The following is a 25,830-nucleotide window of genomic DNA, read 5'->3' on the forward strand; positions in this document are numbered from 1 at the left end:
GGAAGTTGGAAGACGACCTGGAGCCCCCCAGAAGCACACTTCCTGTTCTTTCCCTTGCAGCTTTGCTACCCTGTGAAACAATAGTCCTCCCGGCAACTTTGAATGCTCTCTCGCCCCTCCTGTGGAGGCCACGCCCTGAGCTCCCAGGGTGCCCCTTTCAGGCAGGGTCAGAGGTGGAATGTCAGCACCTTGGCCTGAGCACGCCCCCAGCGCCCAACAGGAAGCCAAGAGTCAGGTTGGAAAGTCCAGGAAGGAGCTATTGACCAGGACAGAATTCAGATGGAAAAACCAGATTACAACAAAGAAGAGAAGGCATTTGATAATAACAGCAATTATTTCTGCATCTCTCCCCACCCCCGCTTTCTCTTTGCACATGCCTTTGCGGGCAAAGAAAAGTTTAGTAGGACACATGCCAGCAGTTAACAATGCTTATCTCTGTAGGAACTTTCACATTCTTTGCCAGTCCATTTATTTCTTTATTTCCTTTTTAAAAAATGTTTTTAACAGGCAGCATGTATTTAATAATCAGAAAAACCCCAATAATGTCTATCCTAGATAATTACACATGGGAGTGGGAAGGAAGAAGGCACAGCACAGGCTGGGTAGGGACTGTTCAGGGGCGAGAGAGGCAGCTGGGGATAGGACAGGGTCCTGGAGGAGTCTGATGTTTTAGATGGGGAATTAGGAAGGTTTATCTGATAAGATAAGCTTTGGACAGACATCTGAAGGAAGTTAAGGAGTGAGCCTGGCAGTATCTGGGAGAAAGCATTTGATGGAGAGAAAATAGCAGGGACAAAGGTCCTGGCCTTGCCAACCAAGGGAAGGGCTTGAATTTTATGGCCAGGGCTTCCTGTCTCATCTCCACCCCTTTGGCCAGGGCTGGGAAGAACTTGAAGGAGCATCTCACCCATGCTTTCCTAAAGTGTGCTCCATGGAACATAATCCCAGAAAATATTCTGAGAGAAAAGGACCACATCCATACTACCCTGCACTGGAAGAGATTCACAATGAACAATGGCTTAGTCAAGGCGCTGAAAAATTGTGCAGTAAAAGTAATTCATCCAACTTCATAGCAGCAATTCAAAACAGTTCACCATGACCCTCCTTTTTGCTGTAAAATCTAGTCACGTCTGGCAGAACCCATATACTTTGTGAGATGCCCGTATATCCATTCTTGGAAAAGCAAAATAGAGTCCGAAGACCTGAACTGACTTCCCCAGGTTCTCCTTTAAGCTTGTGGCTAAGAGGAGTCTGGGCCTTGCTCTCTGGACTCTCAGCCAAGCCACATTCCTAGAAGCTTCTTATCTATATTTGATAGCCTGAGGGACCAGTTTAGGCTTCTCCAAAGCCAGAGGGAGAGCCCCTGTACACTGTACAGGGTATCCTCTCACCATGCTGTGTTTTTGTTTAGCCATCTTTAGGTAAAGACTATAACTTAATAGGAACTTCATCTTCATGGATGCTAACAATGTATGCGTCTTTTCTGAACCTGGTCCTCCAGTGGGCAATGCAGGGCTGGTGCATTTCAATCACACTCATGAAAAATCAAATATACTTTAATCAGGCAATAGCGACAATTGAAGCCTCTATCTGAACACCCCACTTCTTGTAGAAGGCTGGGAGTCTGTGGACTGGGTTTTTTTTTTTTCCTATAGGATTTTTTAAAAATTGAAGAATAGTTGATTTACCATGTTGTGTTAATTTCTGCTGTAAAGCAAAGTGATTCAGTTATACATATATATCCATTCTTTTTTAATATTCTTTTCTATTATGGTTTATCATAGGGTATTGAATATATTTAGTTCTCTGTGCTATACAGTAGGACCTTGTTGTTTATCCATTTATATATATAATAGTTACATCTGCTAACCTCAACCTCCCACTCCATCCCTCCTCCAACCCTCTCCCCCTTGGCAACCACAGGTCTGTTCTCTATGTCCATGAGTCTGTTTCTGTTTTGTAGATAGGTTCATTTGTGTCATATTTTAAATTACACATATAAATGATATCATATGGTATTTGTCTTTCTCTTTCTGACTGACTTCACTTAGTATGATAATCTCTAGTTGCATCCATGTTGCTGCAAATGGCATTATTTTGTTCTTTTTTATGGTTGAGTAGTATTCCATTGTATATCTGTACCGCATCTTCTTTATCCATTCACTTATTGATGGACATTTAGGTTGTTTCCATGTCTTGGCTATTGTGAATGGGGTGCATGTATCTTTTTTTGAAAAAATTTTAAAATTTAATTTTATTTATTTTTTATACAGCAGGTTCTTATTAGTTATCTATTTTATACATATTAGTGTATACATGTCAGTCCCAATCTCCCAATTCATCCCACCACCACCACCACCCCCCTGCCACTTTCTCCCCTTGGTGTCCATACGTTTGTTCTCTACATCTGGGTCTCTATTTCTGCCCTGCAAATTGGTTCATCTGCACTATTTTTCTAGGTTCCACATATATGCGTTAATATACGGTATTTGTTCTTCTCTTTCTGACTTACTTCACTCTGTATGACAGTCTCTAGGTCCATCCACGTCTCTACAAATGACCCAATTTCGTTCCTTTTTATGGCTGAGTAATATTCCATTGTACATATATACCACATCTTCTTTAACCATTTGTCTGTTGATGGACATTTAGGTTGCTTCCATGACCTGGCTATTGTAAATAGTGCTGCAGTGAACATTGGGGTACATGTGTCTTTTTGAATTACGGTTTTCTCTGGGTGTATGCCCAGTAGTGGGATTGCTGGATCATATTGTATCTTTTTGAATTAGAGTTTTGTCTGGATACATGCCCAGGAGTGGGATTGCTGGATCATATGGTAATTCTATTTTTAGTTTTCTGAGGAACCTCCATACTGTCTTCCATAGTGGCTGCACCAACTTACATTACTCACTTACCAACAGTGCCGTGGACTGGGTATTTTTTCTTCCCTGCTGAGGACCAGTGTGGCACTGTGGCCTTGGGACTCATTTATGAAGTGCCAAGCCCCTCAGTACTTTTTACACCTGCCTTCCCAGAAGACAAGAGCCTCTTTTGCCTCTGAAAGGGCACCCTGTGTAATGTGGTTTCAGAGGCTGGGCCTAGGGTTGGGCAGACACGAGAACCCCAGCTCTGCCATTGACTGGGTACATGACTTGGGTAAGCGGCCTCGGGTGAATTTAGAGCCTCTGTTTAGAGGCTCAGCCATCTGCTGAATGGGGGCAGCCATTCCCATGTATGTTGTCGGGGTGACCCCCCCAGGTGTGTTGTGACTACAGAATGGGGGCAGGGGACAGTATGGCGGGGTGTTGAAGCAGAGCTGTCCTCCTTTTCTTGGCTCCGGAAATATTTCTGTCTAAAGAACTAGGACCTGTCACTGTAATCAGGGCACCCCCGCCCCCAGACTCTGCTGGAGACTGGGTCAAATTTAATTCAGCTTTTTTCCATGCTCACCTTCAGTTCCATGTAACTACCTCCAGGCCTTTGTCTCTATTGTTCCCCTGCCTGGAATGCCCTCCTCTATCCTCCATACCTTTGGGGAACAGTGGGGCCACTGTCTCAGACTTTCATGCATGCCCTCTCCCCAGTAGCCCAGTGGTCTCGGTGGCACTGACCAGCTGCCTACTCCACCCAGGGCTGGACCCCCTGGGCAGCAGAGGAAGCAAGAGCTTAGGATGCTAGTGAAGCAGAAGCACAAACAACAGCAAAAAATATTTTAAATATTTTGACAAGTAGTAACCTGCTGGGCAAGGTTGTTTCCCAGCACAGCTGGGCTGGGCCCCCGCTAGTGATCACTGGCTGGGATGGAGCAAAGACCAAGCTACACATGGCCACCAGGGGGCGTAAACACACTGCGGGAAGCACCTGAGAGTGTGTGTGTGTGTGTGTGTGTGTGTGTGTGTGTGTGTGTGTACATCCCTCCACAGTGCTTAGTGCCAGGAACTGACAGTCAGTGGTGGAGAGGCTGAATGCCTTTTAAGGGGCTTAGAGAGTGGTGGCTCAGTCTTGGCTCTGAATGTTATCTAATGCTGGTCCCAGCAATTCCCGCTCTGTGACCCAGAGCAAGTGTCTTAACCAATCTTATCCTCAATATCTCATCTGCCAAATGGGAATAAGAATGGTGCGCACCTCAAAAGGTATTGGGTTTAATTAAATGAGTCAGTCCATGGATTGTGTTCACTGGTTGATCATACCGCAGGCTCATGGAGCACGTTCTCAGGGTCACCAAAGGAAGGTGCTTTAAAATAATTTTTTATTTAATATTTTATTAAAATAAAAGCATAATGGGAGAAATCAGAACTACGTTTAACTTCTTTATAGTTACCTGTCAGTTTAGTATCATATTGTATTGTTTTTATATCTGATTACACAGGTGAGGGTCCTATAATCCTTTTGGTGTTTGGCTTGACTGGCTTTTCAGCCCAGAGAGGTCCCCAGAGGAGCTACAGATGATGGGGCCCCCTATGTCTGTTGGGGGGTGCACTTCCTGAGAGATCCAGAGCAGTTGAGCAGATGTCCATGCAGGGCCCAGGAAAGTAGGTCCTGGTGGCATCCTCTGAGGGAGGAGTTGGGGGATGGGTAACAAGGTCCACATAGGGTCCCCAATCCTCCAGGCCCAGAGACCAGCCTGCTACCCAGGAGCTGGCCATGGGGAGGCCCCACCTTAGAAACCCCATCAGTGCTCTCATCCACGCCCCCTCCTCCTTCAGGTCATGCCCAACCTTCTACCCTACGCCCCCCCAGGTGCCCCCCCTCTGGTTCTCTGACCCCCAGATGACCTCCCCATTTGTCCCCTAGACTTGTGGTACCACCTCAGAAAGCATTTGGAGAATCTGGGGTCAGTTGTCACATGGCTGAGGAGACCCTGGCATTTGGGGTGGTCAGGGTGCTAGGAGTCCTACAGGATAGATTCACACAACAAAGTATTGTCTGAGTCCTGCCCCACCTTCAAACATCTCACCTGGATATTCAGACAGGTGAAGAATCTGTTTATCTCCATTGGAGTCTACAACCTTGTTCCATTTTATTTGGAAGCACAAAGTAATGCCTGCACAGGTTTAGTATGTAGCAAGTTATCATACTTTGTGTCATTTGGAATTTTACCAAGAGTTGTTCACCAAATAGGAAAGTCTCACCATGATGGCAACAATACTCGTGCTCCTCTGCCTGGAATGCATTCGTAGCTGCCGTGTTATGGGACTTCTGAGTATGGGCGCAAACACAGGAAGACTTCATTACGTCCTTGTGCCCCAGCATTTACATACTGCCACACATATCACTTTATTGAAAATTACATTATTTGTATATATAAATATACCTTATTTTGCATTATAAATGACTGTCCTTTATATTACAACTGAAGTGTTACACTGATTTTTTGAAATTATGTGTCGAGATAAGTTATATTTTCTTCAATTTTCATTGTAGGCTCATAATGGGAGGTATGGCGTTTATTATTATAAAAAGGAGGCTCTGAGAATCTCACAAACATACTATGAGCAAAAAATCCAGAAACCAAGGATGTTTCTGAAATAAATACTTTCATTTAGTTGAAGTTCGAAACCAGACAAATGTAATTTATGCTATTAAAAGTCAGGTCAGTGGTTACTTTGGGGAGGTAGGAACGTAATGAGGACTTGGGGGGTATGGAGTGCTGGAAACATGCTTTTGGTGATCTGGGTGCTGGTTGCTCATGTGGGTTCAGATTGTGAAAGTTCATTGGCTATATGTACTTTTCTGTATATATGTTATGCTTCCATTTAAAAACAACAACAAAAAACAAAGTTAACATCACCAGTAATGGGGCAAATCAATATCATGTGCTGAAGACAACATGGGATTGTTTTGTGATATTCCCACAAAAAGTACATAACCTGAGTCTCTTCATGAGAAAACACCTGACCAACCCAATTGAGGGACATCCTACTACATCACTGGCCTGTGCTCTCCAACCATATCAAGGCTGTGAAAGACAAAGACACACTGAGGAACTGTCCGGAGAAAAGGAGACTTAAGGGACTGGACAAGTGAATGCAATGCATGGTCTGGGAATTTTGGGGGTTTACAAAGACATTATGGGGACAGTAAGCAACATCTGAATAAGGTACATTGATTAGATAATAGCAATGTAACAACGTTAATTTCCTGATTTTGAGTCTTGTACTGTGGTTATGTAAGAGAATGTCTTTGTTTTTAGGAAAAACCACTAAAGTATTGAGAGGTGAAAGGGTATCATGGCTGCAACTTATTCTCAAAGAGTTAAAAAAAATGTATATATGAAGAAAGAGAGTGGAAGAGAGCAAAAGTGATAAAATGGGGAGCCTGGGTGGCCAGTCTATGGGTATTCATTGTATTTTTTCAACTTTTCCATAAATCTTAAAATATGCTATAGTAAAACGTTGGGATTTAGGGGCTCCAGGTCTGATAGTGGAACCCTAAACGTTGGCTCTTCCTTTTTCTGTTCCCACGGCCACAACCCCAGTTCTCCTGGGTGTCAGTGTGAAGAGGGACAGAAGAAGAAGGAAGTAAAGCCTGGCATTTCCTGACATGGTGGTGAGGTTTTGTGTGGGCACTGAGGGCCCATCTCTAAGCGTCTTTTTTTTTTGTCCGAGGTTTATTGAAAATATTACAGCACAGCAGAAAGATTCAAACGGCTCCACGTGGTGTTTTGAAATTCATCCCAACTGTAGGCTGAGTGACCTGCAGGTTGGACACACTGCCAAAGACCAAGAGCTTCAGCATTTCCTTAGTGTCGGGATCTACTTCAATGATTTCCTGATCCAGGGCTGAGGCCTCAGGCACGTAATTATCTCTCCTCTCTCTCTCCTCCTCCTGCAGCTTGATGGAGATACCTCTCACTGGGCCTCTCTGAATCCACTTCATCAGATGTGTGACACAGCCTGCGATCTTGTTGCGGAGCTTCTTGCTGGGAATGATGGCGATCTCCTCGCACACGCGCTTGTTGGTGTGGAAGTCGTTGCCCAGGCGCGTGTAGTACTTCTCAATGATGACCTGGGCCACCTTCTTCACGGTTTTGGTGCGAACGCGGCCCATGTCGGCGGGTTCTTGGTAAAAGAGCTAAGCGTCTTAACTTACAGCAAGGCTTAGTGAAGTTGGCTGGGGTTGGTAGCTCTTGCCAGCTGCCTGACACCTGACTTTCTTTCCTCAGCATGACCTCTGACCTCAGGCGGCACTGGGATCAAGGCAGGTGCCGCAAAGACTGTAGAGCTGGCTGCTGTGTCCTGACCCCGGCTCCCAGAGTTGCCGGAACTGCCACTGGTGCCAGCTAAAGCAGCCAGTTTGGTGCTCAGCATTGCACCCCCAGCCCAGGGTCAAAGGACGCATGTGAGCAACTCTGTACCTGGCTGATCTGAGCTGCACGGGGTAAGTGCCCCCCCAGTCCCCTCTGCTGCCCCCAGAAACCACAGGCTTCTGGATTTAGTGCTGGGGCCAAGGCTTTGAAGGCTTGGCTGCCCCCAAAATATCTTTTCAGTTCACCTGCCTCTGCCTGAAATTATGCCATTTGAGCTCTTCTCTCCTAGGAGAGACCATTTCCAAACACTGAGTTCTCCTAAAGTACAGACCTTGTGTTGCAGGGGTCATAGTTCATGGACTTGGGTAAACATATTAAATGCCTTCATTTTCTGTAAATCAGTTGAATCTAGCTCTGAGCCCCCATTACATTGGGCTGGGAGGAAATTCATCCCAGGTATTCTCCCGTCACATTGATGGGCAAGGTCCTGGGGGTCATGGGAGGCTGTTCTGGTCATCTGTCCCTGCAGGGTTTTTTTGTTTTGTTTTGTTTTTTTAAATTTATTTATTTTTATTTTTGGCTGCGTTGTGTCTTCATTGCTGCATGCAGCTTTCTCTAGTTGCAGCAAGCGGGGCCTACTTTTCGTTGTGGTGTGCGGGCTTCTCATTGTGGTGGCTTCTCTTGTTGTGGAGCACGGGCTCTAGGTGCGTGGGCTTCAGTAGTTGTGGCACACGGGCTCAGTAGTGGTGGCTCGCAGGCTCTAGAGCACAGGCTCAGTAGTTGTGGTGCACGGGCTTAGTTGCTCCGTGGCATGTGGGATCTTCCTCGCCCAGGGAACGAACCTGTGTCCCCTGCATTGGCAGGTGGATTCTTAACCACTGCGCCACCAGACTTTGCTCTGGGCCCACAGGCCCAGGGCGCCTGTGTCCCCATGCCTTCCCTGCAATGCCTGTCCCAGGAGGGCAGCTCAGTGGGAGTAAAGAGCCACCAGCTCACCCTCACATGCCCCTGAAGACAGCATTTGGGTTGCAGCTGGAGGGATTTAGATTAGACTCACAGACTGCCAAACCAGGAACTGCCAGGGCACGGGCATGAGTCCATTCAGCGGGGCCAGGGAGGGGCAGCAGGAGGAGCTTATGAACTGCACCTGCCAAAATTTGCACTTGAGCCCTGAGTTAGAAGGTGAATTCAGGCCAAGATGCCCAGCGCTTTCTGAGCCTCAGGGAGAGTGTTCTTCCTCCAATCTGGGAGGCTTTTAGCCCCTGCTCTAGTCCTCCAGTGGCTCCTCATGGTCCCTGGATGTACGGGCAAACTCCTGCCTGGCATTTGAGGCCTCCAGGGCCTGGGGACCCCTGTGTCCCCAGCCACACATCTCCTCTTTGTTGATACATGCTGAGCAAGAGCCAGGCCTCCCTCCTCTCTGTCTGGTAAATGTTCACTGCTGCTGAGGCTTTTGTGCCTCTGCTGGGATGCCAACGACTTTGCTCTGGGCCTCTCTTCCAGGAAGACCTCCCAGATTAGTCAAGTCTCCTCAACCAAGCCAGGATCCTTCTCAGGGACACTACCACCTCCCCCCACTCTTGACAGTCTCTTGCGATCAGTTCCTTCCTGAGGGTCTTGGCCTTTTTCCCAGTGGAACAGGAAAGGTCCTGCAGGGTGGCCTGGGACAGGGCCAGCCAGGCTGGAGGAAGGTGGGGAGTTAGGGAGGTTTCCTGGAGGAGGGAGGCCCTGACAGAGGGAGCCAAGTTGGTATCAAATGTTCTGAGACTGCCCTTGTCGAGGACAGAGGCTTGAAGCAGATCTGACTCATTCCTGCCATCGCGTTGTCTGGCTCTGGGCCCAGCCAGAGGGCCTGCTTGGACCCCTCGCTAGCAGATGGCCTTGCAAAGAGTGACATCCATTTTGGGCTATGCTGTCCAATATGGTAGCCACTGGCCACATGTGTTCTTGGGCACTTGAAATGTGGCTAATTTGAGTTGAGATGTGTAGTGAGTGTGAAATACTCACTGGATTTCAAAAATTTAGCCCCCAAGATAATGTAAAATATCTCATTAATTTTTCATATTGATGATATGTTAAAATGGTAAGATATTTTGGATATAATTGAGTCAACTAAAATGTATTCTTCAAAAGAAATATACTTTTTTCTTTTATATAAAATTTTTATTATTTTTAAATTTTATTTTTGTTTTTTTCTTCCAGTTTTATTGAGCTATAATTGACATACAGCACTGTATAAATTTAAGGGGTACAGCATAATGAGTTGACTTACATACATCATGAAATGATTGTCACAATAAGTCTAGTGAGCAGCCATCATCTCGTATGGATAAGAAATTAAAGAAATAGAAAAATTTTCCTTGTGACGAGAACTCTTAGGATTTACCCCTTAACAACTTTCATGTATAACTGACAGCAGTGTTCATTATATTTATCATGTTGTACATTACATCCCTAGTACTAATTTATCTTATAACTGGTTTGTGCCTTTTGACTGCCTTCATCCAATCCCCCCTACCCACACACCCCCGCCTCTGGTAACTACAAATTTGATTTCTTTTTCTATGAGCTTGTTTGTTTATTTTTGAAGTATGAGTGACCTACATCACTATGTTAGTTTCTGGCACACAACATAATGATTCGATATCTCTATACATTTCAAAATGATCACTGCTCTAAGTCTAGTTACAATCTGTCACCATACAAAGATATTACATAATTCTTGACTATGTTCTTCACATTGTACATCTCGTACCTGTGATTCATTTATTTTGCAACTGGAACTTTGTACCTCTTGATCTCCCACATCTATTACTTTCCTCCGCCACCCCTTCCCCTGGGCCCTCCAGTCCAGATCTCTTAGAGGGTCACCTGGCTGCCCTGGGAGGGCCTCTCTGGGATCTTGGGAGCAAGCAGAGCCCACCTTGTCTTGGGTACCCCAAATGTGCCCAGCATTGGCTCCAGGAAGCAATCTTGCCATGGATGAGGATTCAGGACCCAGTACTGGGTCCCTTGAGGTTGGCCATCCCTATTGGATGTAATAGGGTCAAACCTTGCACTGTAATTATAAGAGAAGGAGGCCACTTTGGTTTTAAAATAGTTTTAAATTTTAAAAAATGGGGCTTCCCTGGTGGCGCAGTGGTTAAGAATCCGCCTGCCAATGCAGGGGACACAGGTTCGTTCCCTGGGCCAGGAAGATCCCACATGCCGCGGAGCAACTAAGCCCCTGAGCCACAACTACTGAGCCCATGTGCCACAACTAATGAAGCCCACGCACCTGGGGCCCGTGCTCCACAAGAGGAGAAGCCACCGCAACGAGAGGCCCGCACACTGCAGCGAAGAGTGGCCCCCACTCGCTGCAACTAGAGAAAGCCCATGCGTAGCAAGGAAGACCCAAGGCAGCCAAAGATAATAAATAAATAAATAAATAAAATTAAAAAAAATAATAATAAATGAATTAAGTGGAAGGATGTAAGGAATGAGGAATCTTGGCAGCCTTGGGATAATTATTTTAAAATCAGCTCCCATCTCTCAAGTCCTTTGCAGCACCAGGACTGTGGTGTCACCATCCCTGGGAGGTGGCGGTGGGGTGCTAAGATCCCTGGCAGGGCCAGTAATATTAGGCCTATTTGGTCACCACTATGCTCAGTGCTCTGGCGTAGAGCAGGAGAGTTAGCAGACAGATCCAGCTTCAAATTTTGCTTGGCCATTTGCCTATTTAACCTCCCCTAGCCTCATCTTCCTCATCTGTAACATGGGGGTGATGACAGTTCTTAGATCATAGGGAGAGAGTCAGACATCTGCCCCAGGCCCTTTACCTGCCGTCAGGGGCAGCATTACTAGCGTTACTTCCCTGCGGCCACCTGCCCCCAGGCTGAGCAAACACTGTCCTCCAGACGCTATCCTTTTCACCATCTCCTGAAACATGGAGAGAGAAAATGGCCCCCAGATTGGGCCAGGAGTGCCAGCCGGGCTGAAACTGTGTCTGGCCCTGTGCTGGAGCAGCACTTGATGAGGGGCCATGCCCCTCCTGTGCCCCAACACACTCTGGGGACAGGTTTGCCCTGAGCATGAGAATGGAAGGGGGGAGTCAACAGAGCAAGCCTCTCCCTTACCTGCCTCCCTGGTCTCGAAGCTAGAAGTCTAAGGACTAATTCTACCCTCTCCTCATGGCCTCACCCAAAACCCAGAAGTATCCCATGACCCTGGAGTGCCCTTCTGGTATAGTGACAATGACAGGAGCTGTGGCCAAAGTGAGTAGACTGATGCGCCCCCAGCCCCGCTGGTACCTGCAGCTTGGCCTCCTTCCCAAGGATGTTCAGACACGCCACCGGCCCATCTTTCCAAAAGCCTCGACCCTGTGCCCCCCTCACCTATCACTTTCTTCCCCTTCACAACCACACGTATACATTTGCTGTCCCGGTTTCACTTCCCCTCACTCCTCAGCCCCCTCACTGTCCACCATCTGCCCCTGTCCTGGCTCATGGGGCACAGTGATGGCTGGGTCTCTAAACCTTCTGGACTTGGGCTGGGACTAGGGTGAGTCCAGCGAGGCACTTACGGTGCACATTTAAGGAGACACGCACTCTCAGCGTCATACAAGTGCAGGCTCGGGGCCTGAGGGTGTGTGCCTCCTTAAATTTTGCCCCTGAGAGATCACTTGCCTCACCCCAGCCCCAGCCCTGCCTCAGACTCCTCAGCAGCCCCCAATGCCCCTTTCCAAACTCTCTCACCTAGGTATCTCGGACCCCACTCTGTGGCTTTCCCTCTCAGCATCCCCTCCTCAGGGTTGTGCGCTGGTTCTGTGCTAGATCCTGGGCCCCTTCTCTCACTGAGCACCCTCCCGCTCCCTCCCCTCGGCCTCACCCACCACCTTGAGTGAAGATGCTCCAAAGCAGCCCCCTCTACCCTCCACCTCTCTCCTCGGCTCAGACCCCAACACCCCAGCGCTTCCTAGCACTCCCCTCAGGGCCCCACATACGCTGTGTGTCCATCCTGGTCTGCTGCTGCCCAGGCTTTCCTGTCCTCTCTCTCTGCCCAGGGACACATCCTGCACTCCCCTCCACCCTCACAGATAGCCAAATGCTATCTTTGGGCTCCACCTCCTAAATCTCTCTCATCCAGCCCCCTGCTTCCGGCCTCCACCACCCTGTATTCTTTCTCCTGGCCGCTGGCCACGACCTTCTCCTGCTGCCAGTCCTGCCTGCCCACTCACACTCCACAGGGATCTCCCAGCCTTTGCACATCTGCCCCTGCCCCTCCTCTACTCCAGATCCTTCCTGACTCCCATTAGCCTTGGGAGAGAGTCCCAGGCCCTCCCCCAGGGCTCCAGCCCCACTCGTTCTTCTCTGTTCCACAAACACCCTGGGCTCTCACCTGGGAGCTGGCACACCTGCTCTTCCCTGAGCTCAAACATGCTGCTCCCTTCTCTCTGCCTTGGAATACTGGTTGGAATTTAATTTCTTCACCAGATGAAGACATCACAGTGTGAGCTCAGGGTGGGGGAAGTAGGCTCCCCCTTTTCTCTGCCTCCACAGCCCCTGCCCCGCCCTCTGTATCACCCTCACCTGTTCGGTGCCCATGGCCCTCTCAACATCCTGTGCTTGACTTATCACCATGGCCTCCCCGATGCCTGGAACAGCACTCGACAGAACACAGGCACTCAACGGGTATTTGTTGCATGAATGAATGAATTTATTAATCAGTGCATGGATGGATTGTCATGTAGGTGGCTTTGGTGGCTGGGTGGGGATGAAGGGAGATACTACATAAGCTGTAGCCAGTGCCTGCCTATGGCAGCAGGTGGCTGGAGGGAGAAGGCCATGTCACCTCCAGCAGGCTGGGTCCTGACTTTAATGGCCTGGCAGTGAGGTGCGTGCATGGCGGAGGCCTGCAGAAGAGGTAACACCAAGAGGGCAGCTCTGCCCACTTCTAATTATTGCTTGAGTCTTTCTGGCAACACCAGCTGCCTGCCCTGGAGAGTTTGGTCTCATCCATCACAGTGTGAGCTCAGGGTGGGGCTGCTGCCATTGCCAGTGGGGGAGACAAGAGGAGGTTCCCAGGGGCCTTTGGGTCTTGGAGAGCAGAGGCAGCCTTAGGCTCGGACCGTGCTCAGCTCCTGTCCTTCCTGTCCCCAGGGCAGCTGAAAGGTGTCCCCCGACTTGAGGGTCCCATCGAGAAGCCTCCAGGTGGCCAAGGAGCAAGCCAGCTGAAGTGGGGTCCACAGCAGCCCTAGGCAGGGAGCCTTGGATGGTTTGGTGTCTGCTGACATGGAAGCCCTCGGGAAGATGGTGCTTCGGTGGCCGGCTGGGCAGGTAGGCAGCTCAGGCCCTGAAGGAGGCCTTGACCACACGGCCCTTCAGTGGCTGTGGCGGCCGGAAGTTGTTCACCATATGGATCCTCTCATCATCCTCTGCGGTGAAAAGCAGGCTCCGGAATTTCTCCATCTTAAGGCAGAAGAGATACTCAGGGCAGAATGGGGGCGCTGTGGTCCTCTCTGATCCCAGACACAACATCTGGCATACCCTGCCCAGCCAGTTCTGCCCCCCTCTCCTCTTGCCCCTAGGGCTTGTCCCTACTTCTCCCCGCTCATTTCCTCTTTGGGAACCCAACCTCAGTTACTTACTCACGAAAGAGCCTCTGAACCTGGACCCTGCTCCACCTAGTTCCAGTTCCTGCCTAGCTAAGAATCATCAGCAAATGCAGCATTCAGATTCTAGCACGCTAGGGGTGGTCCCAGGATCCAGGGGGCTCCCCTTCTAGTCTGTGTCCAGGTCCTAATAACTAACAACCAAGCTGACTCCCACCCAAGAATCTAAACATTTATTAGCAGGGGATGGGAGCCTTGATGGTGGGACCACCGGCTGTGGGCTGCTGGTTGGGAGAGTCACACCGCCCGGGTGTGCCTGAGTGCTGCATCCTTCCATCTGGTACTCTGGGAGGACTCACCTGCCTCTCAGAGATGCTGATGGGCTCCCGGAGCACAATCCAGGTGACGCTCTCGCTCAGTGGGGGTGTTGTCAGGGAGCCGGGGTAGGTCCAGTAGTGCTGGCTGGCAGGCAGGAGGTACTTGGGGTTGAAGCAGCTGAACTGGGCCTTGGTGCCCTGGGGCAGGGTGGGGGACCCAGGAGTCAGCAAAGACCTCCCAACAGGATGAGACCAACACCCTCCCCACCCATTTCTGTCAATAGGATTTAGGCTTCTCCTTGGCCCACTGATGCAAATTGTGGCCAAATGTCTGTGATCCCAGAAGCTATTTTCCAGCCTGGCCGGCCCTCTCCACCCATTCCCTTGTATGTAAAAGTTGTGGTTCCTAAAGCTCTTTGGGCACCATGTTCTCTCCCTTGCCTTCAACAGAACTTAATGGCGCTGCTGGTCAGAGTACCATTAATGTGACAGGCATCTTATCAATCCTATGCCCAACCAGACTTCACGCTGGGCATTCAGTGGGGCCATGGACCCTGATGACGAGGAGTCAGTTGCAGGGCACCACAGGTGCTGACCTGCACCCTTCACCTCTGCCAGGGTTTGCTGCCAGGATGGAGGAGTGGATGGGCCCACTCCAGAACCTAGCCTCTTCCTTCCTCCCCACCAGGCTGCTGTGGATCAAGAGCATGGACCCCTGGTCTCACCTTAAACCGAACCATGTAGAGTGCATCTGTCAGACGGTTCATGCTGGGGTGCTCATCCCCCGTCTGTCAGGGAGAAGTAGTGTGAGCCCAGATCTCACTGTGTTCTGGAACTAGGGGTGGTACCAGGCCTCCCACGGCCTTCTGGACCCAGGTAACCCCCTCACCTCCAGGAAGACACCAACCACAGCCAGGCCATCGGGTGCTGAGGCCGCCTCCCCAAAGGTGCTGTATTTCTTGGCATTCCAATGAACCAGGTGCAGCTACAGGGGCAACGACAGGCCAGGCCAGTGCTTAGTGCCTCCCAGGGGCCATGGGAGCTCAGAGCCAGGCTTCCCTCACTCCCACCGGACTCCTGGCCCCTCTGCAGGAGGGGCGGGCCACAGATAGCATTTACCCTGTTCTGGGCCTGACCCTTTCCTGAGCCCCAAGGGACCAAAGAGATCAGGCCCTGCCCTCCGTGAACTGTGAAACAGAAAATGACTATCCGGTGTGACACCTCCCTGAGGAAGTGAAGCCTGCAGCTGAGTCCAAAGAATAAGAAGGGGGTTATCGGATGGAACTCTTGGGGCAAGGTATTCCAGGCAGAGAGAACAGCAGCCTGGAGATCTGACAGAGCCAGGTGTGGGCAGGGGATTCATCACATGCAGGTCAGTATGGGAAGAGGTCAAGGGAGATGAGGCCAGGCAAGGCCAGTTCATGCAGGGCCTTGAATGCCAGGCTTAATCCTTGAAGGGTTGTTAGTAAGGCTGTGGTGGGACTGGATTTGGCCGTCATAAAATTCCTTCTGGACACACAGATCGGGACAACAGTAGGCAGAGTTCAGGTGGAAGACCTGAACTTCAGGTGAAGGGCGTCTCTCCCAAAGGTCCCTGAGTGACCTCACTCTCTCCAGTGCCTCACACCAGGCACCTGTCAAGACCCTGACTCCCCAGTCCCCAACTCCTTCCCCAAGTGGTAAAGGGATTCAGGTAGAGGAGGGTCTTACTTCGCTGGGGAATGACTTGCCATCCACCGTGTGCTCTGAGCCCTCACTGTGCTTCTTGCCCCAGTGGAAATGGAGCTGCTTGAGCCGGTAGGGCCCATCCAGGGGGCCCCCAGTCACCACTGCGGGGAGAAGGGGGGTGTGTAGTAATTGCTGTGAGAGAGCCCACACCGCCCGCAGGCAGCAGCGCCAATATCAGGGCAGTGCTCAGGAGAGGGATAAACTTTTCATTTGCAACATTCCTTGCGCTAAGTGGACTTGGATCAGTCCCCGCCCAGTTCCCTATGCCCTTAGCTGGGCCAGAGCAGAAATCCTGGAGCCCTGTATGTGACAGAGGAGTCTGGTACGGAGTGGGTATATCTCTCCATCTGGATCCTCCCCACTCTTGCCCAGTTTCGAGTGGAAGCTGGGACTTTGCCTCTCAGGCCCCGATTATCACTATCAATAGACCTCCCATGTCTGGAGGAGCCCTGACCCAGAGCTGGGTCAGAAAGATTCTTTTCTTTAGTCCTCATAGTAGCTCATGAAAGACAAAACCTATTATTATTTCTATTTTATAAAGGAGGAACTGAGGCACAGAGAGGGCAAGGCATTTGCCCAAGGTCACACAGCAAGGCACTGAGCTAGGATATAAGCCTGCATCTACTTCATATAAGTCCAGAGCCCAAAGCCCTAATCACCAGGCCGTGCTGCCTCCCCAGAACCTGGAGGCTCCCCAGGACCTGATGTCTGAGGCTAGCTCCTAAGGGTCCCCACTCTGATGGTCAGGCCCAGGTACCTCCAATGTCCCTCCTTCATGCCCTCTTTAGCAGGCCCCACTTATGCTGGTTTTGTGAATTTCCCACTCTGATACCTGGAAAGCTGGGGCCACACACAAGGCCTCCTGGGACTGATTGAATTTCCAGCTGAAAGAGATCTGGCAGTGGAGGGAGCCCCAGCCAGGCCAGAATGTGAGCTCCTGGATCAGGTGACGGCCCTAGGCTCAGAGTTCCACTAGGCCCCTCCAGGACCGGTAACCAGGGCAGGGCCTTGCCCCCTGTGGGCCCTTCAAGGAGGAGGACCATGGGACAGCCCAGAGGCCCCTTCTTGCTGTCCTGCCTCATCTGAGAAGCAGGGCCTGTCCATGGCAATGCTGGGTGGTTGACTGAGCCTGGGGGTGATGGCTGTAGGCCAGGGCCCAGTCAGGCTGCTCCATCCTGGGGAGGCAGGAGTAGCCAGGCCTGCAGCCTGAGCTCCCTGATATGGGCTGGGAGGGCCCACTCTTCTGAGCATGACCCACCTGGGACTCCACAGTGCAGTCTCTTAGGGAGTGAACTGCCTCCCTAACCCTTGAGCTTGGCTCCCTTAGCCTCCTCTCTCCATCCTGACCATAGAACACACTGCCATTCACTGTGTACTTCCTATGTGTTCAGCAGTCTGCAGACATTAATCCCCACAGTGACCTAGAGGGGGACACATTGTTACCCCCTTGGCCAGACGTGGGACTGAGGCTCAGAAAGGTAGGTATCCTGCCCCAGGTCACAGCTGGGGAGTGGCAGAGACCCAACTGTCTCACTCCCAAGCCTACTTTCTTCCCACTGGTCCCCTACCCCTCAGGCCTGGGCATTCTGATAGGGGAGGGAACCCAAACCAGGCCGGAAAGTGAGCCCCTGGATCAGTGGTCCAGAGGAATGTTCCCCTGGGCCTTTCCCTGCCAAGAGTGGCCTTCACTGAGCTACTGATGTCTGAATTGAGCCCTCAGTGCCCTCTGAAGGCTGTTTAGAAGATCCAACCATTTGAAAACTGCTCCTTCATAAACTGTGATCTAAGGTCATCAAGAGCTCCATGTCCCTCCCCAAAGTTCTGGGTGGGAGGCTTTTCTTAGAATTCAGTACCAAGAATGCTGTGTCTCGCTTCTGAGGATTTGTTGGATTTCCTACCTTCTGCAACAAGAACTATAACTGATCCTCTTTCCCTTTTTCCCTAGCCTACCAGGGAACTCAGAGTTAAGCAACTAAGATCATTCCTATCTGGCTTTCCTCCTCTTCTCTGCCCTTTGATTTTCTATTTGAAACTTAAGTTTCCCTGAGTGCTTTCATTGTGCGTATGGGGGGTTGGGGGAGGCGACAGAGGGGCAAAGTACCAGTCACTTCCTTACATAAGAAACTTTAGCAGGTTCCCTCCTTACCCCACTTCATCCCTCACAGGCCTGGTCATAAGGACAAAAATCCCTTTACTAAGGAGCACTCCCGAGGCTTCTGTCCAAGAATTTAACATGAAGGAACCCGAACTCTAATCCCAGGGCAAAGAGACCTTGGAAGGAGCTGCTACAAGTTCCCACTGGCCTCTCTTTGGCCCAGGATGGTTGGGATCTTGAGGCTGTAGGTGGGTTGGAGAAAAGACCTTTGGAGTGGGACCAGGCTGGTTCTGGCCCTCCCCAGCTCCGTGAGTCTCTACTTGCCCATCTTAGAGGTAGGTTCTTGAGAAGAATGAAAGAACTGCCTGTGACCTTAGCAAGGGGTCTGGCACGCAGAACATTTTAGCTCCGTTCTCTCTCTGCTGGGCTTGGCCAGATCACCCAGAGAGGAGGGTTTGGCCTTAGGCCACACAGCAGCTCAGTGATGGGGCAGGGAGTGAAAACAAACCTGACCTAAAGCACTAACTGAAAGAGAAGAAAGAGAATTAGCATTTCTTGAGCATCTGCTATATGCCAGCACTACAAACATCACTTCAGTTTTTCATTTCTCCTCTCTATGACCCTAGGGAGGAAAATAGGGTCTTAATGCTCCCATCATATGCATCAGGAGACTGAGGCTCAGCCTAAGGCTTCACAGCTGATGAGAAGTGGAGCCTTCCTTCCCTACCACAGCATGCTGCCCCTCCTGAGCCTGCCCAAAACAGGTTAGGATCCCAGGGGGAAGGGTACCAGGGTCCGGAAGGGCCACTTACCAGTTCGGTCATCACTGTCATTGAAGTCCACTTGGACAGAGTGGCCATTGTTGGCGATGCTGAGGGACGTGCAGGACTCATAGGAAAGCTCCAGTGGCTTCAGGCTGGGCGAGTACACAGCCTGGCTGGATACAATATTGATTGGTGACTGGCGGTCTCCCTGGGCAATGGGATACAGCTTGTGCCAGTGTGAGGGGCCTGCAGACGGGGAGAGGGCAAGGACTCAGGCCAGCCTGAATCTCTGGGCTGCAGACTGAGGGCACCTGTAGGGGATGGTCTCCATGCTATCCTTTCAGAGATTAGCCCCTGCTTTGGAGCCATGAAGTCTGGAGCTCCAATCCCAGCTCTGTCACTTCCCCTCTCAGCCTCCATTTCCTTGTCTGCGAAATGGCCTCACTAAAACTCTCCACCCAGAGCTGATAGGAGGCCCAGAGAGGTAATGCATGGAAGGGAGCACAAAAAAGCTACAGGCTCAGGGGCAGTTTGGGGTAGTGGGTCCTCCCCAACAGGCAGTATTGCTTAGAGAGGTCCCCGGGCTCCCAAACTCCCTGACCTGACCCTACCAGGTATCTGGCCTCTTCCTGCACTTTGGCCAAGTTCGAGTTGGTGTTTGTGATAATGATAACAAAAGTTCACATCAACCTCGCTTTGGCTCTGTGACATGAATTCGCTCCTCATACCAGCCTCGTGAAGTAGAAACGAGCATGATCCCCATTTCACAGATGAAGGAACTGAGGGCCACTCGCACATGTGCGCGCACACACTTGGGCACTGGTATAAATACACAGTGTGTGCATGCATTGCCCCCAGCTGCCCTCCCCAGGCATGTGCAGGTCCGGAGAGATTTTCACGTGCGCACACATATATGCACAGTGACCTGAGCTCACTGCACCCAGAGCCATCAGGCCCAGTAACACATGTGTACAAACACATAGCCCTGCCAACTACCTCTGATACACACATATGCACCCTCACACACAGCCATCCCCTGTTGCAAACCCAGGTCTGCACTAAGAGACTACAGCAAAACACATGCTCGTGCACACGCACACACACCTGCATGCACACCCACGAGCACCCACCACCTGCCTCCCAGAGACTCCATCTGCAGCCGAGAGGCTCGGCATCTCCCCGGGGAACATCCTGAGATGCAGCCTATTTTTAGAGCTATTGCCGGCTGGTGCTTCTCCCCGTTTTTGGCTTCTTAAGTTTTCCTGAGAAAACAGCAGCAGGTGCTGACAAAGCTGTGTCCCCAGTGGATGACTCAGAATCGTGGCCCAGACCCACTGGGTTATTTTTGAAGTCCTGTGAGCATGCTGCATGCCGGCACCTCCATCCTCTGTCTTTCCCTCCCTAATTGCACCTAGACTGGATGGCCCAGGACTGGGCGAGGGGCAGCAGCTTCAGGGTGGCCAGCTATGGGGCAGGCCTATTGGGATACTGGACACAGTGCTGGTGGGCAGGACCAGCAAGAAGGCTGGAGTCAGGGGCAATCACCCTGAAGCTGGTTGGGAGCAGGTGCTCTGGGGGAAGAGGATCTTCTATGGGTCGTGTCAACCTGCCCCTTCTCTGCCTCTCTACATCTCTGCTGATCTCTGTTGCCTTTTTCTGAAAGTCTCTTTCTAGCTTTTGCATGTCCAGATTTGGGGTTCTCCCCTCCAAAATATTCTCCTGTGTGCTTGGGGTCCCAGAGGGGCCAGAGACACCACAGCACCTCCCTAACTCTTTCTGGCCCATTGTAACCTCCAAACCCCCAGACTTTGTAGCCTAGGACCCCCGCCCACCCTCACAGAGTGCCTGTCTCTCCTCAGATGAGTGGGAACGGGGGTGCTCCTCCCACCAGAACTTCCCCTTCTCCCCACCCCCACCTGCCTTGCCTGGGTTTCGTTTTGGCAGCCTGGATCTTGGCTCCTCATTGTTCATCTCGGGAAAAGCAAGAAACCCTTATCCCACACCCCGACCCCAGTTTGGTAAGAAATAGCCCAACAGGAACTGACTTGCCCCAGTCCCACACTCAAGCCTTCTGGCTCTCACCGTCTGCCTCTTCTCCCTTCCTCTGCATCTTAAGGAAACTGAGTTAGGACCGAGGAGCTATTCTCCCGGTCATACCAGGAGGCTGGTGTGGGCCACGGGCTCCCATGCCTCACACCTGGACCTGCTCAAACACCCTGCCCAAGGCAGACACCCAGACACATCCGTGAGCCCCCAGATGCTCCCTTCCTTCACATACCTGCCGACTCGAAAGCTCGGGCGCTTCGACGGGGAAACTCTGCGCAGGACACCGCGCCCTTGCCCACGGGGAGCCCAGCTCGCCGGAGGTCCCGGCACACACGCGTGCGCGCTCCCCGCACAGACACCGCGCACAGCGCTCCGCCGGGACCGCCCCCCGCTGCCCTGGGCTACCTTCACCCGCTGCGCACTCCGGCGATGAGTGAGTGTCCCGGCCCGGGTCAGAGTGAGCGGGGCCGTCAGGGGCTGCGCGGAGGAGGCGGCTGGACGCGCTCGGCCGCGGGGTGGCTCGCTGGCGGCGGGGCCGGCCGGGGTGCAGCGCGGACTTTGCGCCAGGTGCGGGGGGAGCCAGGGCTCGGGCCGGGCGGGTGGGCCGGGTTCTGGGGGACGGATGGGAGAGGGATCCCGGTCCGCCTAGAGGATAGGGGGCGTGAGGGTCCCGCAAACCCGGCTGGGCGCGAGGGTCAGGAGCGAGTCCCAGCGGGTGGGGGCCGGCCGGGGTCTGCGCCTACCGTCGTTGTGGCCGTAGCCCCAGCCGTGGTGGCCGGTCATGCTGTTGCAGTCCCCGCAGCCGTGCACCTGCCGGCTCGGCTCAGTTCTGCTCGCTCGGACTGCGGCTCCGGCCCCGCTCGCTACCGCGGAGCAGCCTCTTAAAGCGGCGGCAGGCGGGAGGAGCAGTTCCCAGGCGACCCGCCCCCCACCCCCCCAGCAGGGCGAGAGGGGCCGGCCCTGCCCCGCCCTCGCCCACCCGCCCTCAGGCCAGTTGAGCCCCGAGTTGAGATGCGAGATGCGGGGGGTGGGTGGGGGGCGGTCAAGGGGACCTAAACCCCAGCCCCATCCCCACCCTGGCCCTGGCCGGAGCACTCTCCCTCCTTCCCTCCAGCACGTGTACAGGCTCTGGGGCAGGAGAAACGGCCAATGCTGAGGGCGGCCTCTGTTTCTCCACGTCCCGTCTATTCCCCAGGCTTGTCACTGGGCAGTAAATCCCACCACCGGAGACCTGGGCTCTGGGCCCTGAGTCCTCTTGGACTGGGACCCTTTTAAACTGCAGATTGCACTGACCCTCAGGTGTCCAGAACTGGAGCTTCCCCTGTTTGCCAGACACTGGCAGGTTCTGGGCTAAGCTTTGGGTCCTTCCTGTCATCTAACCCTCTCAGCTTCCCTACAACAAAGGGTGGTCCTTCCATTAGCCCTATTTCACAGAACAGGAGACTGAGGCCCAGAGAGGTGAAGTGACTTGCCCGAGGTCATCTAGCCAGAGAGTGAGGGATTTACTCTTAGTTTGTCTCACTCCTAGGCTCTTGTGCTCTTTACTACTTCCCCTTGGTGCTGGGGGCAAAGGGGTCCTGTGGTTGTGGGGATTTGGGAGCTCTGGGCTAGGAGGAGGCCTCAGGCAGAACCAGAGCCTCAAAGGGGGAGTGGGGAGTTTGGGCTTTAACCACTGGGCATTAAGACAGACAGACCCACAGACACCAGCTGGCTTTCCCATGGAACTAAGTCTGAGGCCTTGCCTCCACCCTCTCCTTCTCTTCCTGGCTTCCTCCTCTGTCCGGGTCTCTTTGCCTATTCCTCTACAGCCCGCTGTTTGTCCCGCCTTTCCTTGCCTCTCCATGACCTTTGGCACACCTGCTGGGAGCTCAGGGCCTCCACCCTGCACTCAATCTCAGTATCTGCCTTGGCCCAACATTTTCCCACCCACAAGGCCTGGTCCTTGCTGTGCCCTCCACCTGGGACGTCCTCTGTCTTCCACCCACTGGCTCCAGCCGGCCCAATCCGACTCATCTGAGGATGTGGCCTTATGCCAAGGATAGGGCTTGTCTCTGGCTAGGCCGCAGCAGGCAGTTTTGGGAAGACAAACAGATGAGTGGATAGAAGGATAGACAACTGATCCCACCCAGGGGCTTGTACCCAACCAGAGTTGAAGGGCCATTTGTGGACTGTCTGCTGGTCTGACCTCTACCAGAGGAGACTATTTCAGGCCCTGTTGTTGGCTGACCTTGTGAAGGAATCTGCCATCTTGTCTGCCAGGCTCCCCTATATCTGTGTGGCTGTCTTGGTTTCCCTCTCCCAGGCCCTGAACCCCTCAGGTCCCCAAGTAGAGTTGTGGAGATCAAGGGACAACTGGTTGGCTGGGCCAAGGTCAGTCAGTGACTTCCCAGCACTGCCTAGATGCTCCTCCCTGACCCAAGAGCTGGAAGGGGCCCTTAATAGAAATCTGACCCTAGGGCAGTGGGGCAGGGCATCATAATAAACATGTAGGGGGTGGCCCCCAAGACTGGCATGTGACAGGGAATGCAACCTTGTCAAGGTCCCAGGTCTCCAAACCAGAAATGTCATCTTTAGACCAAGAAGACAAAGACTAGCTTCAGAGTGAGGACTGCAGCCTCTGTTCATCTCCCAGAAGAGCCAGCCACTCTTCTCCTGGCGGAGTTGCAACACTTTCAGGGCCTGGGGATGGGCCCAAATGTGTCTACTTCATTGACCTACTTCCCCCTCACTGTGACCCAGAAGACACTTCCATGTTTATTTATAGTGCTAAAAAAGTTGGAATTACTTAGTTTTGAATCCAGTTTCATCCACACAGCAACCCCACTTTACAGATGAGGAAAGCAAGGCTCAGAGAAGTTGAGTTAGGCTGTACAGTGAGCAACTGAGCAAGAATGAAAACCCAGGGCTGCTGAGTCCCTTATTCAGCATGTCTAAAATCACCAGGAGAGGGGAGGAAGTGGATTTTAAATTTGATTGTCATTTGTGTATATATGCAAGACTCTCTTCACAATGACTTAAGAGAAGCTAGGGAGAGTGTTTGCCTCCAGGGTGGAGACTGGGAGCCCGGAAGGGTGGGGGAGGGTGCGGAATGGGGGTGGGAGGGACACTCTTTACTGCCTACTCCTTTTGAAAGAATTAAAGTATTGCCTCTTTAACAACCAAATAAAAGTTGATCCAGTTCTTTCCTTCCTATATCCTGTCTTTGGCAATTTTCTCTGGGTGCTGGAAAACTGGGAACTCAGGTAGGTAAGAGGAGCCGATGGAGTCTGCCTGTCTCAGGTGAAGCTCCAGTTTCCCTGCAGCCCACTCAGGTCAACTTGGGAAAGACTGTGCCCCCATTCAGGCACCTCCTGTCTCAATTACGTGCTGTCTTTAAAGCTGAATTGATTTCACTGTTCTGGAGTTTACTCTTTGGTCTCACTGGCATCAGTGGCCTCCTGGATTTTGCTGTTTCTGGCGGAGAGGGAGGGTAGGGATGTGTGAGCTATGAGGAAGGGCTGGGGAAGGAGGGCAGGAGCAGATTGCACAGCCACACCTCATTCAATGCGACCTTGACCAGATCTCACTTCCCCTCTCAAAGTTACAAGTCTCTCTTCTCTATAACAATGAGGTGATTAGGGCATCATCCCAGCCCTGACCACCTCATGGGATCCCTGTGAACATTGGTTGAGACAACAGTTGTCCAGTGCTGCACCAACAGGCAGAATCATGCCTGCTCTTCACTGTGTGTTGTGCACAGGGCCAACGGGCCAGACCGAAGACCTAGAGACTCTAAGATCAAAATTACAGCTTATTGTGGGTTTTTTTTTTTAATTAATTAATTAATTTATTTTTGGCTGCATTGGGTCTTCATTGCTGCGTGTGGGCTTTCTCTAGCTGTGGAGAGCAGGGGCTACTCTTCATTGGGGTGCACGGGCTTCGCATTGCGGTGGCTTCTCTTGTTGTGGAGCACGGGCTCTAGGTGCGCGGGCTTCAGTAGTTGTGGCTCGCAGGCTCTAGAGCACAGGCTCAGTAGTTGTGTGTGGCGCACAGGCTTAGTTGTTCCGCGGCATGTGGGATCTTCCGGGACTAGGGATCAAATCCGTGTCCCCTGCATTGGCAGGCGGATTCTCAACCACTGCACCACCAGGGAAGTCCTGAGCCTGTTTTCCGATCTATCAGATGGGAATAGAGAATCGAGAGGGCTAATAGGATGGTCAGGTGAGGTGATATCTGTGAGAGTCCTGGAACCAAGTAGGTACTCTCTGACCTCTGTTCTTTCCCCTTCTCCTTAGCTTGTTTGGGCACATTTAAACCAAACATTCCTTTTCCAGTTACAGTAGTGGCACCTATTTATTGTAGAAAATTTGGGAGAATCAGAAAAGCATAGTAAAGAAAATTAAAATCACTGGTCATATTACCACCCAAGAATCACCACTGTTAACATTGTAGTGACCATACTGCCAGGCTTTTTCAATATGTATTAGTAGTACTTAAAAGACAATCGGAATCATATGTGGAGCTTTGTGACCAGTTTTTTTTTTTTTTTCACTTCATGCCCTATGATAAGCATTTCCCTGTGTCATCAGTCTTGGAGAACTTGACACTTAATAATTGCACAGTGCTCTAGTATGTGGATTATTTCCAGTTTTCACTATTGTAAATGCACTGCAGTGGACATCCTTATTTATAAATCTTTGTGTATGTGTCTGATGATTTCCCTGGGAAAGTGGTATAACCGAATAAGATGAGGTACACATTGTGGGTAAGGCATTTTAAAATGTAGAAGGTATGGTGGAAATAGTTTTAGAAATTTATTCTTTCGTTCAAAGCATTTGTTGAAGACTTATTAGATGCGAAGGGCTGAGCCAGGCATGGGTGATACAATTGTGAACATTACAGACCCACAGTTTTCTCAGGCGAGGGGTGGGGGAAAGAGGCAAGAGATTGGCCAATGAGCACTAGGATAAGAAGGGCTGGGATAGGTAAGGTCAGGTAGGGAGGACTAGTGGCTAAGGCCTGGGAGTGTGTCCTAGGTTGTGATTCATTCTTCCTGGCTGGTT

At 51.5% G+C, this 25,830-nt stretch overlaps 2 protein-coding genes across 2 annotated transcripts; both read right to left on the minus strand.

Moving 5' to 3' along the window:
- Positions 1-6,591: 6,591 nt before the first annotated feature.
- LOC133078310 (small ribosomal subunit protein eS17-like) lies at positions 6,592-7,066 on the minus strand. Its single transcript, XM_061173312.1, has one exon. The coding sequence runs from the start codon at positions 7,048-7,050 to the stop codon at positions 6,643-6,645; it is 408 nt and encodes a 135-aa protein (XP_061029295.1). The 5' UTR covers positions 7,051-7,066; the 3' UTR covers positions 6,592-6,642.
- A 6,506-nt stretch (positions 7,067-13,572) lies between these two features.
- Positions 13,573-21,571, minus strand: CA7 (carbonic anhydrase 7). The gene is made up of 7 exons (XM_061173402.1): positions 21,532-21,571; positions 18,791-18,988; positions 15,866-15,984; positions 15,045-15,140; positions 14,881-14,943; positions 14,198-14,353; positions 13,573-13,695 (listed from the first exon to the last, which is right to left on the minus strand). The coding sequence occupies exons 1-7, from the start codon at positions 21,569-21,571 to the stop codon at positions 13,573-13,575; spliced, it is 795 nt and encodes a 264-aa protein (XP_061029385.1).
- Between the last annotated feature and the right edge of the window lie 4,259 nt (positions 21,572-25,830).

The sequence above is a fragment of the Eubalaena glacialis genome, chromosome 18 (genome assembly GCF_028564815.1).
Source record: "Eubalaena glacialis isolate mEubGla1 chromosome 18, mEubGla1.1.hap2.+ XY, whole genome shotgun sequence".
Lineage (NCBI taxonomy): Eukaryota > Metazoa > Chordata > Mammalia > Artiodactyla > Balaenidae > Eubalaena > Eubalaena glacialis.